At 37.4% G+C, this 12,750-nt stretch overlaps 1 protein-coding gene across 2 annotated transcripts in view; it reads right to left on the bottom strand.

The window, feature by feature from the left end:
- Positions 1-8,787: 8,787 nt before the first annotated feature.
- The window catches only part of NABP1 (nucleic acid binding protein 1), a 10,767-nt gene continuing 6,804 nt past the window's right edge, over positions 8,788-12,750 (bottom strand). For both annotated transcript variants that reach the window (XM_017869352.1, XM_017869351.1), the window contains exon 6: positions 8,788-11,685. In XM_017869352.1, coding sequence (XP_017724841.1) covers positions 11,516-11,685 — 170 coding nt within the window. In that variant the 3' untranslated portion in view covers positions 8,788-11,515. The remainder of the gene's footprint in view (positions 11,686-12,750) is intronic.

A 12,750-nucleotide genomic window follows, 5' to 3' on the forward strand; every position in this document is an offset into this window, starting at 1 on the left:
ATAGTTTCTTGAGTCCTAATATTAACAAAATTGCATGTTATTTATCCTGCAAAATATATATATAACAGATTCAGAGTAACAATATTAACATATATTATTATTTAATATTAATACCATTAATTTTATTTTAATTCATTTTATTTATTTTAATTTATTTTCATACCTTAAGGCATATCCACCAAAATGCATAGACAAATGACTGTGTTTTAAAAATACTTGAAGTAATTCTCCTCTGTGTGTTTAGGGCACCAACACAATTAGTTTCATTTATTTCATTTTGCTTTTGCTTTGGATATGTAGTTATGCACCTCATAACATTGTTTCAGTCAACAATGGACCACAGTGAACCACGTAAGCACTGGTGGTTCCATAAGACTATAATGAAGCTGGACAATTTCTATCACCTAGTGACATTGTAACTGCAGTGACATCATAGCTGTCTTAATGGTATAGCACAATGCATTACATATGCAAATCTATGATTAAAAAAGAAGCAAATTGAGTAAACCACCATGGACATATTTCTGAAAAAAAGTGACACCTCCTCAAAAAGAGCCTCAGGCAGGTCCTTCAGGAAGCATTCCAGTAGGTATTGTTATCATAGGAGATGACAGCCCCATACATGTTATTGCCCCTCAAGACCTTTCAGTGGGACAAGATGTGGAGATGGAAGACACTGATATTAATGATCCTGACCCTGTGTAGGTCTAGGCTAATGTGTGTGTGTCTTAGGTGGTTGTTTTTAAGCTTTAAAAGAAAAAATAAATAAATACATTTGAAAAAAATTTGAAAAGCTTATAGAATAAGGACATAAAGAAAATATTTTTGTACAGCTGTACAATGTGTGTTTTAAGCTAAGTGTTATTACAAGAGTTAAAACTTAAACATTTAAAAGTTTATAAAGTAAAAAAGTTACAGTGAGCTAATTCATTATTGAAGAAGAAACTGTTTTTTATAAATTTAGTGTAGCCTGTTTATAAATTATATAGTAGTGTAGAATAATGTCCTAGGCCTCCACATTCACTCACCACTCACCCACTGACTCATCCTGAGCAACTTCCAACCTCTGAGCTCCATTCCTGGTAGGTGCCCTATGCAAGTGTACCATTTTTTGACTTTTATAGTGTGTTTTTACTGTACTTTTTCTATGTTTAGATAAACAAATGTTTACCATTGTGTTACAACTGCCTACCATATTCACTTCAGTAACATGCTATACAGGTTTGTAACTTAGGAGCAAAGACTACATCATATAGCCTAGGTGTGTAGTAGGTATATTCTATGATGTTGGCACAGGGACAAAATTGCCTAATGGCACCATGTCTCAGAATATATCCCTGTCATTAAGTGACACATCACTGTATAAGTATTTTTTATCTTGATTGTAAGTGTGCACGTGTGTAAAACATTTACATGGTTCTAAAGTTCTAGCTACAAAACAGTAAATTTAGAGATATCTTCCATCTGTGTCTCCTCTTACTTCTAAAAAATCATTAGTGTTTTTTCATTAATTCTTTCATTTTTTTAAATAAAAGCAAAACACATATTTATATTCTCCCTTTATTAAATAAGAGGTAGCATACTCTATTAACTATTCTGCACCTTTTTTCACTTAACAATATATCCTAAAGATCATTTTATGAAAGTATACAAATTTCCTACCCCTGTTGGAGCTGCTTAGTATTCCATGGGGTGAACGCACTGTAGTATGTTCAACCATTCCTGAGTTGGTGGACATCTGAGTTGTTTCCAGTCTTTAACAATTATAGGCAATGCTTCAGTGAACATGTCTTTTCATATCTGTGCCATTGTGTCTTTAGTTTTGTATCAGTTAGCTTTTGCTATGTATAGCACACTACCTCAGAACTTAATGGCATAAAGCAACAATCATTCATTAGCTCAAGATTCTGTAGGTCAGCAATTTTGGCAGAGCTCAGTGCTGTCCTTCTGTTGTTCTCACTCATGTGACTGAAGTCAGCTGGAGCTGGATAGTCTAAGACAGACTCATCCATGTGTCTGGTATTAGCAGGCTGTGAGCCAAGGTTTCTCAAGTGACCTCTCATCCTCCAGCAGACTAGCTAGTGATCATTTATATGGTCTCATCTCAGTCTCAGGGCTCCAAGCACTTCAAGAGAGAGCATGCTCAACGCCCAAGCACTTTTCAATCTTCTGCAGCCATCACGTTTGCCAAGCCCACTGTCAGTAGAAAAGAAGAGGACTAACCAAAGACATGCAAACATACTTCCCTGCTTCCATGGGAGGGGTATACCACCATCTATTTGCAAATCATCTACCGTGGAGAGACATTACTAAACATGGGTGATACAGTTTGGGTATTTGTCTCCTCCAAATCTCATGTTGAAATATGATCCCCGCTGTTGGAGATGGGGCCTAGGGGGAAGTGTTTGGGTCAAGGTAGTGGATCTCTCGTGAATGGTTTGACACTTTCTCAGTAGCAATGAGTTCATGTGAAACCTGGTTGCTTAAAAGAGCCTAGTATCTCTCTTGCTCCCTCTCGTCAACTAATATGCTGGCTCCTCTTCTCTTCCACCATGACCAAAAGCTTCCTGGGCCTCATCAGAATCTGAGCAGATGCTAACAGCCATGCTTGTACAGCTTGAAGAACCATGAAAAAAATATACCTCTTTTCTTTATAAATTTTCAGCCTCAGATATTTCTTTGTAGCAATACAAAAAGGACTAATACAGCAGGATTGCTGGGTCACAAGGCAAATTCAAATGTAAAATTGCCAAATTCCCTCTATAGAGATTATACAGTTTTGCATTTCCTCCATGAGTGAATGTTCCTATTTCAATAGTGTTACCAAGAGAATATTTTTTTTTGTTTTTGTTTTGTTTTGTTTTTTTGAGATGGAGTTTCACTCTCGTCGCCCAGGCTGGAGTGCAGTGGTGCAATCTCGGCTCACTGCAACCTCCACCTCCCAGGTTCAAGCAATTCTCCTGCCTCAGCCTACTGAAAAGCTGGGATCACAGGTGCGCACCACCATGCCCAGCAAATTTTTGTATTTTTAGTAGAGACAGGGTTTCACCATGTTGGCCAGGCTGGTCTCGAACTCCTGACCTCAGGTGATCCACCCGCCTTGGCCTCCCAAAGTGCTAGGATTACAGGCATGAGCCACCGCACCCGGCCAAGAGTGTGTGTTTTCAGACTTTCATATTTTTTCCAATCTAGAAGTTACGAACGGTATCTCAGTGGTATTTTAATTTACATCTTTCATTATGAGTGCAGTTGTTTCTTTTTATATACTTAAGGGCCATTTGAACTTTTTTTCTGTGAACTGTCCATATCTTTTGCCCATTTTTCCATAGTGTGTTTTGTCTCCTCTATTTATACAAGTTCTTTTTATGTTAGGGATATTAGCCCTTTGTGATATTACACATATTTTTCCCAGTTGTCATTTTTTTAACATGTAATTATAGTCAAATTGATCAATCTTTCATTTAATGCTTCTGAACTGAGCCATTTTTAGAAAATTTTCTCCATTCTTAACAGAATTCACCCATGGTTTTTTACTGTTTGTGTGGGGGTTAGGGAGAGTATCCAGTTTTCCCAATATCCAAGACTCCATATTTTCCCTGTTGATCCGATACCACTTCTGTAGACTTAAATTTGACTAATTGGGTCTGTAATACGTTGACATTTAAAGTATGACTAATCTCAGGTAAAAATGTAAATTAGTAAAATTCCATATTTTGTTTTCCATTTCCCCTCTGCATACACTTCCTTTCAAAACTAACTCCAATTCTTTCTCCTCTATGAAGCACCATCTAGGGTCAGCAGCAGCCACAAAGTTTCACTATTGTTCAGTTGTAACAGTATAGGCTTTGGTGTGTTGAACTCTGTCACCGTCTAGTTGTGTGATCTCATGCAAACTACTCAATCCTTCTCATGGGGATAACAAAACCTCCCTCTCAGGGTCATTCGTAGGTAACTCACTAGCATAGTACTTGGCATACAGTTAGTGTTCAACAAACTATAGGCAGCCCATTAAAGAAGTGGAAGGAGAGGATCCTTAAACAATTGATGAGAAGGAAAAGCAAAGACCTGATATGCATGTGACTCAGAAATGTGAAGTTCAATGAAGACACCTCTGTTTGCAGTGATAATGTGTCATGTGTTTGTGTACATACACGCATGTGCACATGGACTGGGAAAGAACACATGACTATAGTTTTTTAGTCTGTTTCACTCAGGAATGCTTCCCTGTAGACTCAGGTTATAAGACTTGGAGAACTCTAGAGATGACTTTGGCACATATGAAATTTTCCTTTCAAATAAGAATGTTTTTTAAAGTATCGAAAGAGTGATGCCTGCTGGGGCCATGGAAAAAGAGATTGACTGGGGAAGGCACATTAAAGAGGCTTCTAGAATGACAGCAATGTTCTGTATCTTGATAGAGGTTGTGATATAAGCCTAGTTAGGTATTTGTTAAAACTCACTAATGCACAACTTAGATTTCCACATTTCTTTGTAAATTTTACCAAAAAAAAAAAAAACCCTGAAAAATACTGAATTCTAATGAATAGGGATGTTGCAATGTTTAGGGAAAATTGTACGGTGTCTGTAATTGACTAAAAATGTATTAAAAATGCATTAATGGCTGGCCGGGCATGGTGACTCATGCCTGTAATCCTAGCACTTTGGGAGGCCGAGGCCGGAGGATCACTTGAGCCCAGGAGTTCAAGGCCAGCCTGGAGCAACATGATGAAACTCCTTCTTTACCAAAAATACAAAAATTAACCAGGCATGGTGGCTCCCCCATGTAGTCCCAGCTACTCAGGAGCCTGAGGTGGGAGAATCGCCTCAACCTGGGAGGCAGAGGTTGCAGTGAGCCAAGATTGCATCATTTGGAATCCAGTCTGGGTGAGAGAGAAACTCTGTCTCAAAAAACATAATTAAAAATGTATTAATAGGATGCAGAGATATCTGACAGTGGCAAAATCTAGGTGGTGAGTATATAGATGTGTACGCTAAAATTCTTTCAACATGGCTATATGTTTAAAATTTTTAATAAAATGTTGGGAAGTCATCCAATACTATAGTTATCAGAAGCCAATAAATCACTCCGCACCTCTGGGTGCACAGCAATCCCGAGGACTGTCACCAGGAACAGAGAATTCCTTCCAATGTGTCCTCTGCCTAGCCCTAAGCAAGCCACTGACCTCCTTTCTGACACAAACCTGGACCCACAAGTTCTCTGTACTTTCATCATCTTGTCCCTGCTGGGCAGAGGTGAATGGAAAAACACCAATGTACTCAGCTAGTGGGCAGGTCTTTGTAATGAAGACCCAACTCTACATGCTGTCACGGTAAATCGTCAGCATAAGCGCTTTTCTGTGCCAAGACAGGAAAAACTGGTTTGACTGTTTTAAAAAGAACATAATTGTAATAATTCATATAAATGGCTTAATATTTCAGATTTTAAATTACAGACTGTTTTCTAATAATGGCATGGAGAAACGAACAGTATTTTATCTTATTTCCAATGCTGATGGAGAAACAACAAATGTTAAGCCTTAGATATGGAGCAGATGTTTTGCATACATTAGCTCACATAGTCCTCCTAAGACTACAAGTACATAGCTCCAATATCATTTTATAACGAGGTTCATGGTCCTCGAGCCAGTAAATAGATCCAGGACTCAAACCAAGATCTCCTCAGCCCAAAACCATGTTCTTTTTCATGGAAGCACACTCTGGCATTTAAAATAGGTTATGTTCTGCAAAGCTCACATAACTACAACAGCAGCAGTCATTTGACCAGGATTTTACCAAATATCATCGGGTAAAGGAATGAAATTTCTAACGGAAGTGTCGTGTTCCACTCCAATTGTTTTCACCAAACCACCACTCACCAAAAGGCATTTTTAAGTTTACAGTTCTCACCAACAATATAGACAAATGTAACGAGAATACAAAACTTGGCAACCTTTTCCATATTTTCTATAGCTTTAGGGGCAGTTCAGGGTTTAATCTACCTAACTGAAATTTAATGTCGGTGTTTATTGTTCATAAACTAAACAAATGGCCCAAGTGCCCCTTAATGATTTTCCATATCATGCTTACACCACCGTCAGGCAAAAATTGCTATTCAGTGGAACAGAACCATTTCCCCCACGTGTTAAACTAAGCCAGATTTCTTAACAGACAGAAACTAAGCATTAATGACCCAGTAGATGGCACTAGCTGTGCTGACTACCTTTTTATTCAAGTAGTCCAGCAACTCAGGTCCGAAGTTTGTTTCCTACCAGGGCTATAAACATTTGATACTGAAGATTAGAAAAACATAGCAATCTAATGATGATTTCCATGTTACTTGCAGAAAATATTCATTGTAGTTGCCTCTCTGTATAGAACAGGAGATCTTTACGTGGAAGATGAAGGGTGGTTTCTGTATTTTCAAAAGTATTTATAAAGTCTCCAACTCAACTACTTTTCAATTTGGCCAGCCTTCTTTCATATAGTAAAGTAGGGAATTGAGGGACAGGAGGAAGGCAGAGGATACCGATAACATGAATTTGCTGAGATGAGCAAAATAAACTCTAAATTTTCAAAACTTAGGGCAAAAAAAGCATTTTACTTTAGATAGGCTCAAGTCATGTAACCTCCCTATTAATATCTGCTCCTCGCATTGATATATAATTTAGATAATTTTATTTTAACCTTATTCAAAATTTGCAATGCCCACATCCAGAGGCAATACTGAACCTCTTATTCTGCTCAGGGCTATATGCTTTACCCAACAATTCTGCCCTCTGGAGGAACATTCTTTTAAGTACAATTTTTTGTTTTATATTCCAAAACTTCAGCATATATTAGCCTCACAAAGGTAAAAGAAACTGAGAAAAAACAAATATATATATATATATATAATTTCAATACAAAGGGAGATCTCAAGGGCAGGAGGCAGGCAATCGCAGGGTTTCAAGTGCAGATCTCCCAAATGTACACTGATGTTATTCTAGTAATGCAGACCTGTACTTTTAACAACCTGTACTTTTAACAAGTTCCTGGGAAGCCTATTGTAGATGGTTTCTAAATCATTAAGAATTTTACTCAATATCTACTTAATATACAAACCAAGAACCTATGCTGAGAAGCATAAATTTTGACAGAGTAGAAGACATAAAACTTACTTGAATTTCTGACTGCAAGTAACATGTTTTTAAAAATATCAATAGCCCTTCAACAGAGGTTGAGACATACTGTGGGGGTGTATTCCGTAGTATGTCAATAAACTCTCAAGAGACCTGTGCTCTTTCATAGGTCAGCAGTGATCATCCAAGCCCACACGTTCTCAAAGCCTGGGGAGCCACAACAAAATTGTGGGTTGTCGACCAAGACCCTCCAAAAGACATAAAAGAAATGTCTACTAGTCAAACTTCTTAAAATGTTCGTTGTCTTCACATCATGCTGGTTATCTCACAGTAGTAAAAACCTCTTAGTAACATCTTTGGGTCTAATGTTAACATGGAAAAACGTTTGTCATAAACCAGACTTGATTTCCTCTTTTCCTATCTGTGATCTGTACTTTCAGAAACATCAATAGATCATTTTAGTTCAGCAACATGGAGTAATTTGGTTACAGTATTTGAATTCCAAACTCAGGCAGTCCCCAGTAAAGCAAACTGTGAGACATTTGGATATAATTTAAATATACCTGAAAAGTAAAATGTTTTTCTAGCTTTTCCCTCAGGGCGTAACACCACACCATTCGTAACAGTGCTATTTTCCAAAGGTCGCAATTAGATTTCCTCAGAAGCATACCTGAACCGTTAATCATTACAACTCCTTTGTGAAATATGGGACTGGTTAATTACCCAGTGTAATCACTGGCTGAAACTTCAGCACACTGGTTATCATCCCAGTGGAGGCAGGTTTTCACCTCTACCCCTACCTGTACCCCTCCCTTAATGCCCATACTAGAGAACTGTGATCTTTCTCCACTAGAAATGTTCAGACTTTCATCAGGTAAGGGATAAAACAAAGACAAGGGATAGATCTAAAAAAAAAAAAAAAAAAAAAAGTAGTAATAGGGCAAGTAAACTCAGGTTAGAGGAATTTGGGGGCATTCCATGTTGTTACTATTTCATATCATGTTCAGTTTGCTGTTTCTAGAACCCTTTGAAATTCATTAGAACTTGAGTCATTCTCAGCCTAAAATGGCTTGGAGCAAACAGCCAGTATGTTAATGACACCAGAAAAAGTCATTTCAGTAACTCTTAAGAGCTATATGTCCGCAGACTGATGTAAAACTTGTACCTTCTGAGAAAACTTTTTAGGGCCATTTACCTACTTTCCTATACTTTAGAAGTTCTCCTATCATAAATTGTAACTTCAATCTTTTACTAACCTCACATCTATTTGTTTTTAGCATCATTCCCTTGGCATTACTCAACCCAGCAAATTAAACATTCATTTAAAATGTTAAATGATAAAAATACAAATGACAAACACTACTACACATATTCAGGTTATCCTCAAGTTAAACTGTCATCAAAGTTAAAATTACAAAGGCTATAGGGACAAAGTATAAAGCACTAGTACACTAGGAAAAACTGAGTGTTTAAATGCCTATGGGAAAGCACACTGTAGCCTTCCCCACTAAATATCATTATCTGGCTTTACGGATTTTTTCTTTCAGTTTCTGTATTAGAGCAACTTCTCCTAGAACCTGCCCAAACAAGAAGGGGCAAGCTGATCTGATGAAACTTTGATCCATTCCAGAACCGTTTTGTAGAAATCATATGGGGACCCAATTCCGGTGGGGATATTTTATACTAAGTGGTTTTTGTTTTCAGTAGGTGGTGTTTAAACTTATTTCAAAGTTGATAGCTGAGAGCACCAGGAAGGAGGAAGGTAGAAAACTTTCTTCCTCTTAACTTCCTCATAAGTGTGTTCCAGTAGGCTGGTAAGGCAAATATTCATTATGGATTGTAACTCACTTTGCTTTGCTTTTGGAGGCTTCCCTTAAGAAAAAAGAAATCTGTTAATAAATGATAAAAACACAGAACAAGGTTACGTTATTGAAGCAAGTGTCAATCACAGAAGTAAAAGCTTAGGTCTTTCTCCATTTAATCTCAACTTGTTAAACAGGGGTCCCCAACCACTAGATCAGTATCAACTCTGGCCTGCTAGGAACAGGAACACCCAGCAGGAGCTGAGTGGCAGGCGAGGGAGCGTAACCGAGCTCCGCCTCCTGTCAGATTAGTGGTGGCATTAGATTCTCATAGGAGCATGAACCCTATTGTGAACTGCGTGTGCAAGGGATTCAGGTTGCACGCTCCTTATGCAAATCTAACTAATGACTGATAACCTGAAGTGAAACAGTTTCATCCCAAAACCATCCCCCCCATCCCATGGAAAAACTGTCTTCCAGGAAACTGGTCTCTGGTGCCAAAAAGGTTGGGGACCACTGTGTTAAAGGGTAACAATACTTTCACACTGAATTCTGCATTTTTTTCCTACTGTTGGGGTGTAAGATGACATTATTATGTGTCGCAAGTCATTATAATTACTTACATGGAAATCTTAAACAAGTCTAGAAAGGATACTCATACTTACTTGTTTTCATAGTTGTGGAACCTAAGGCTCAGAGACATTTCAAGTGTAATAAAACTCACCCAACATCACAGGTGAGGAGACAATGAGGCCAGGATTGGAAGCCCAGCATTCCATACCTGACAGTATTTAAATTTTCTAAAACTCCAAAATCTTTTCTTTTAAAATCACCTTTAATGCCACATCCTCCTACAAATAATTTAAAGTGTTGCTCCTATCTTACTTACATAAAACAATCATATACTAATTTGTTTTTTAAAAATTCTAAACATCTACAATTTTAAGAAACATACTCTCTATCCCAATCCTTAGACAACTTCTTCTGAGGTATTCTGCAATGTGAAAATCTTAAGAAAACATTAATCACAAACAAAGCCAAATTATAATCATCAATATGCATACGAATAAAGGAACAAAATTTCTATAATTTTTGTAACCCCAGTTACAAAAGTACTATAGAACACAAATAAACTTGTAGAGAGTATTCGGTATTTTGTTTAACCCTTAACACTTTCCACACAGTGCCTAATACATACTGTGTACTGAAATATTTGTTAAACACGCTGAAGTAGGACAAACTGGCACAACTTTTTGTATTCAAATGCTATGGAGTTTTCAGAAAACAAAATCTACTTATTTTGTGATTTGAAGTGGAAAAAAAACAAAGCAACAAATGCAGAGCTAAGTAACCATAAGGTTGATGCCATCACTACAACAGTAGTAGTAAAGATGTACTGGCTCTCCACTGCAAGTCATTGAAAGAGCAAAAATTAGGTAGATTTGTTAACATTAACACACGCTTTATTCAAGAGATAATATTCAAAGAGTTAAATCCTAAGAGTTATCCACCCTACAGTAAAAAGGGGAAGTGGGTACCACTTACGACATGTACATAAATTCCACCTTTACATTTCTGAATAAAGCTGTAATTGCTTCTTTGATAGAGCCATTTCTTAAAACTTTTGCTAATAAGGCTACATGAACTGTGTTCAGAAACTTTGACAACATGCACACTCACCCCTCTCAAAGTTAGTACCCAGGATTTTCATTCCAGGCTGAGTACCTGTTAAGTAATGAGGACTTAAGACTGCATGTTACTATATAATTCAATTTGACTCACCTCCAGTATGTTTACAATTTTTTTTAAATAATCAGATCAATGTTTATTATAACGTTATAACTCCCTCAAATTATACTTCAGTATTTAACATGGTAGTTGCAAAAAATAAACATTCAAGGCCCCACTTTTAAATTTTCCTCCAATGTAATCCACAAAGTTGATAATACATGTTAGGAGCACTACTCTAAAATAAATGTAGCTTTCTTTTAAAATTACTTGTTGAAATATATATTACATTCTATTCCAAATTCTGATAAGGAATCTGTTTTTCTGGTAATACAACAAAAATTTGGGATGAGTCAGTCCTTGGAAAATCTTAATGGTAGTCACTCAACAAAGTCAATCATTCTGAGAGCCACAAATACTCAAAAATTACTGCTAGCATTGACAAGTTCTTGTGTTTTTTGATAGTTATTGCTTTAGTTGGCAATATCTGAATACAAGACAAAAGAACATCTCCCATTAAGCCTTATGTTAAATATTACAAAACTTATACAGAAGATAGACTCATAGAGGCTATAAAGCTGATGTAACTCACCCATGAAATGGGTGCAGGTTTTTTAGAGGTTATCCAATAATCTTTTTGCTCTAAAAATAAATGCCCCTACTTTTCAGTGTTCCCATTCTTCAACAGGAGACTTGAGCAGCTTAACAGTTTTGCTATAAAAACAAACCATTCTTCTTAACAAACCAAGAATATAAAAGGAAACCCAATAAAGGACATACTTTTCACAGTTAACAATAAATAAAAGTGCAATAAGTGTTCAAGTAGGGCATGTAGTATAAAAACTACATGTGAGTATTTAGCATAGGTCATCTTTTAAAGGCTCTCCGAGGGTCCCTGCCATTACTGATTGTGGTCATCACTGTTTGATTACTAGCGGTTCCTTGTAGTTGTGGATTTAGAGGTCCCCGGCCATTGCTTCTGCCAGCATGTGAAAACTGGTGTCCCCTTGATTCAGTGCCAGTGTGAACACCATTTCCTAAAAAAGAATACAAAAATTCATCACTATTTTCAGAGGTAGTCTATAGAAGTAGAACTGTCTTAAGTGCCAACACGTTATTAATGCTTAAAAATATTAGGTAAAGCACACACTTCTATTTGCATACTGAAAAAAAAAACACTCAAGGTGGACTCTAAGTTTTTCCAAATGTATTGCTATAAATACGTTAACTTGATGTTGTATTAATAGAGAGAAAAAAGCCAACTTGGGCATCAAAATTAGAAATTAATAGAGTAAAAAAATGCATTGCCTACACTATAAAAGGCAAAATAGTGAATATTGGAATTTGGCTCAAATATGATTAATATCTCAAAACAGACAATGTTATTCTAACTTTTTAAAGGCAAAGATGGAGTTTCCCACAATGTGATCAGCTATGCCAAGACATGTAGCCTTCAAGTTAAAACATGAGCTGGCCAGGCTCAGTGGCTCACACCTGTAATCCCAGCACTTTGGGAGGCTGAGGCAGGTGGATCATTTGAGGTCAGGAGTTCAAGACTAGCCTGGCCCATATGGTGAATTCCCATCTCTATTAAAAATACAAAAATTAGCTGGGTGGTAGTGGCGCACATCTGCAATCCCAGCTACTTGGGAGGCTGAGGCAGGAGAATCATTTCAGCCTGGGAGGTGGAGGTTGCGGTGAGCCAAGATCACACCACCACACTGCAGTCTGGGCAACAGAGTGAGACCCTGTCTCAAAAACAAAACAAAACCAAAACTTAAGTCATCCTAATGAACTCCAATCACAAAAGAATGACCTTTCCTCATATATTTAAGAAAAAAGACTTCAGAAGACCTTTAACAGGGCTACAAGGATCATAAACATGATGTCTGGGGGTCACGTTAAATGACATTTGAGGGTCATTAGCCTTTATACGGCTCAGCTCATCTTTTAAAGCAGAAGCTCCTTATACATGAAAAATTAAGGTGAACTATGACTCTAAAGATAAAATGCGGCCGGGCGCGGTGGCTCAAGCCTGTAATCCCAGCACTTTGGGAGGCCGAGACGGGCGGATCACGAGGTCAGGAGATCGAGACCATCCT

The sequence above is a fragment of the Rhinopithecus bieti genome, unplaced genomic scaffold (genome assembly GCF_001698545.2).
Source record: "Rhinopithecus bieti isolate Rb0 unplaced genomic scaffold, ASM169854v2 scaffold_5051, whole genome shotgun sequence".
Taxonomy (NCBI): domain Eukaryota; kingdom Metazoa; phylum Chordata; class Mammalia; order Primates; family Cercopithecidae; genus Rhinopithecus; species Rhinopithecus bieti.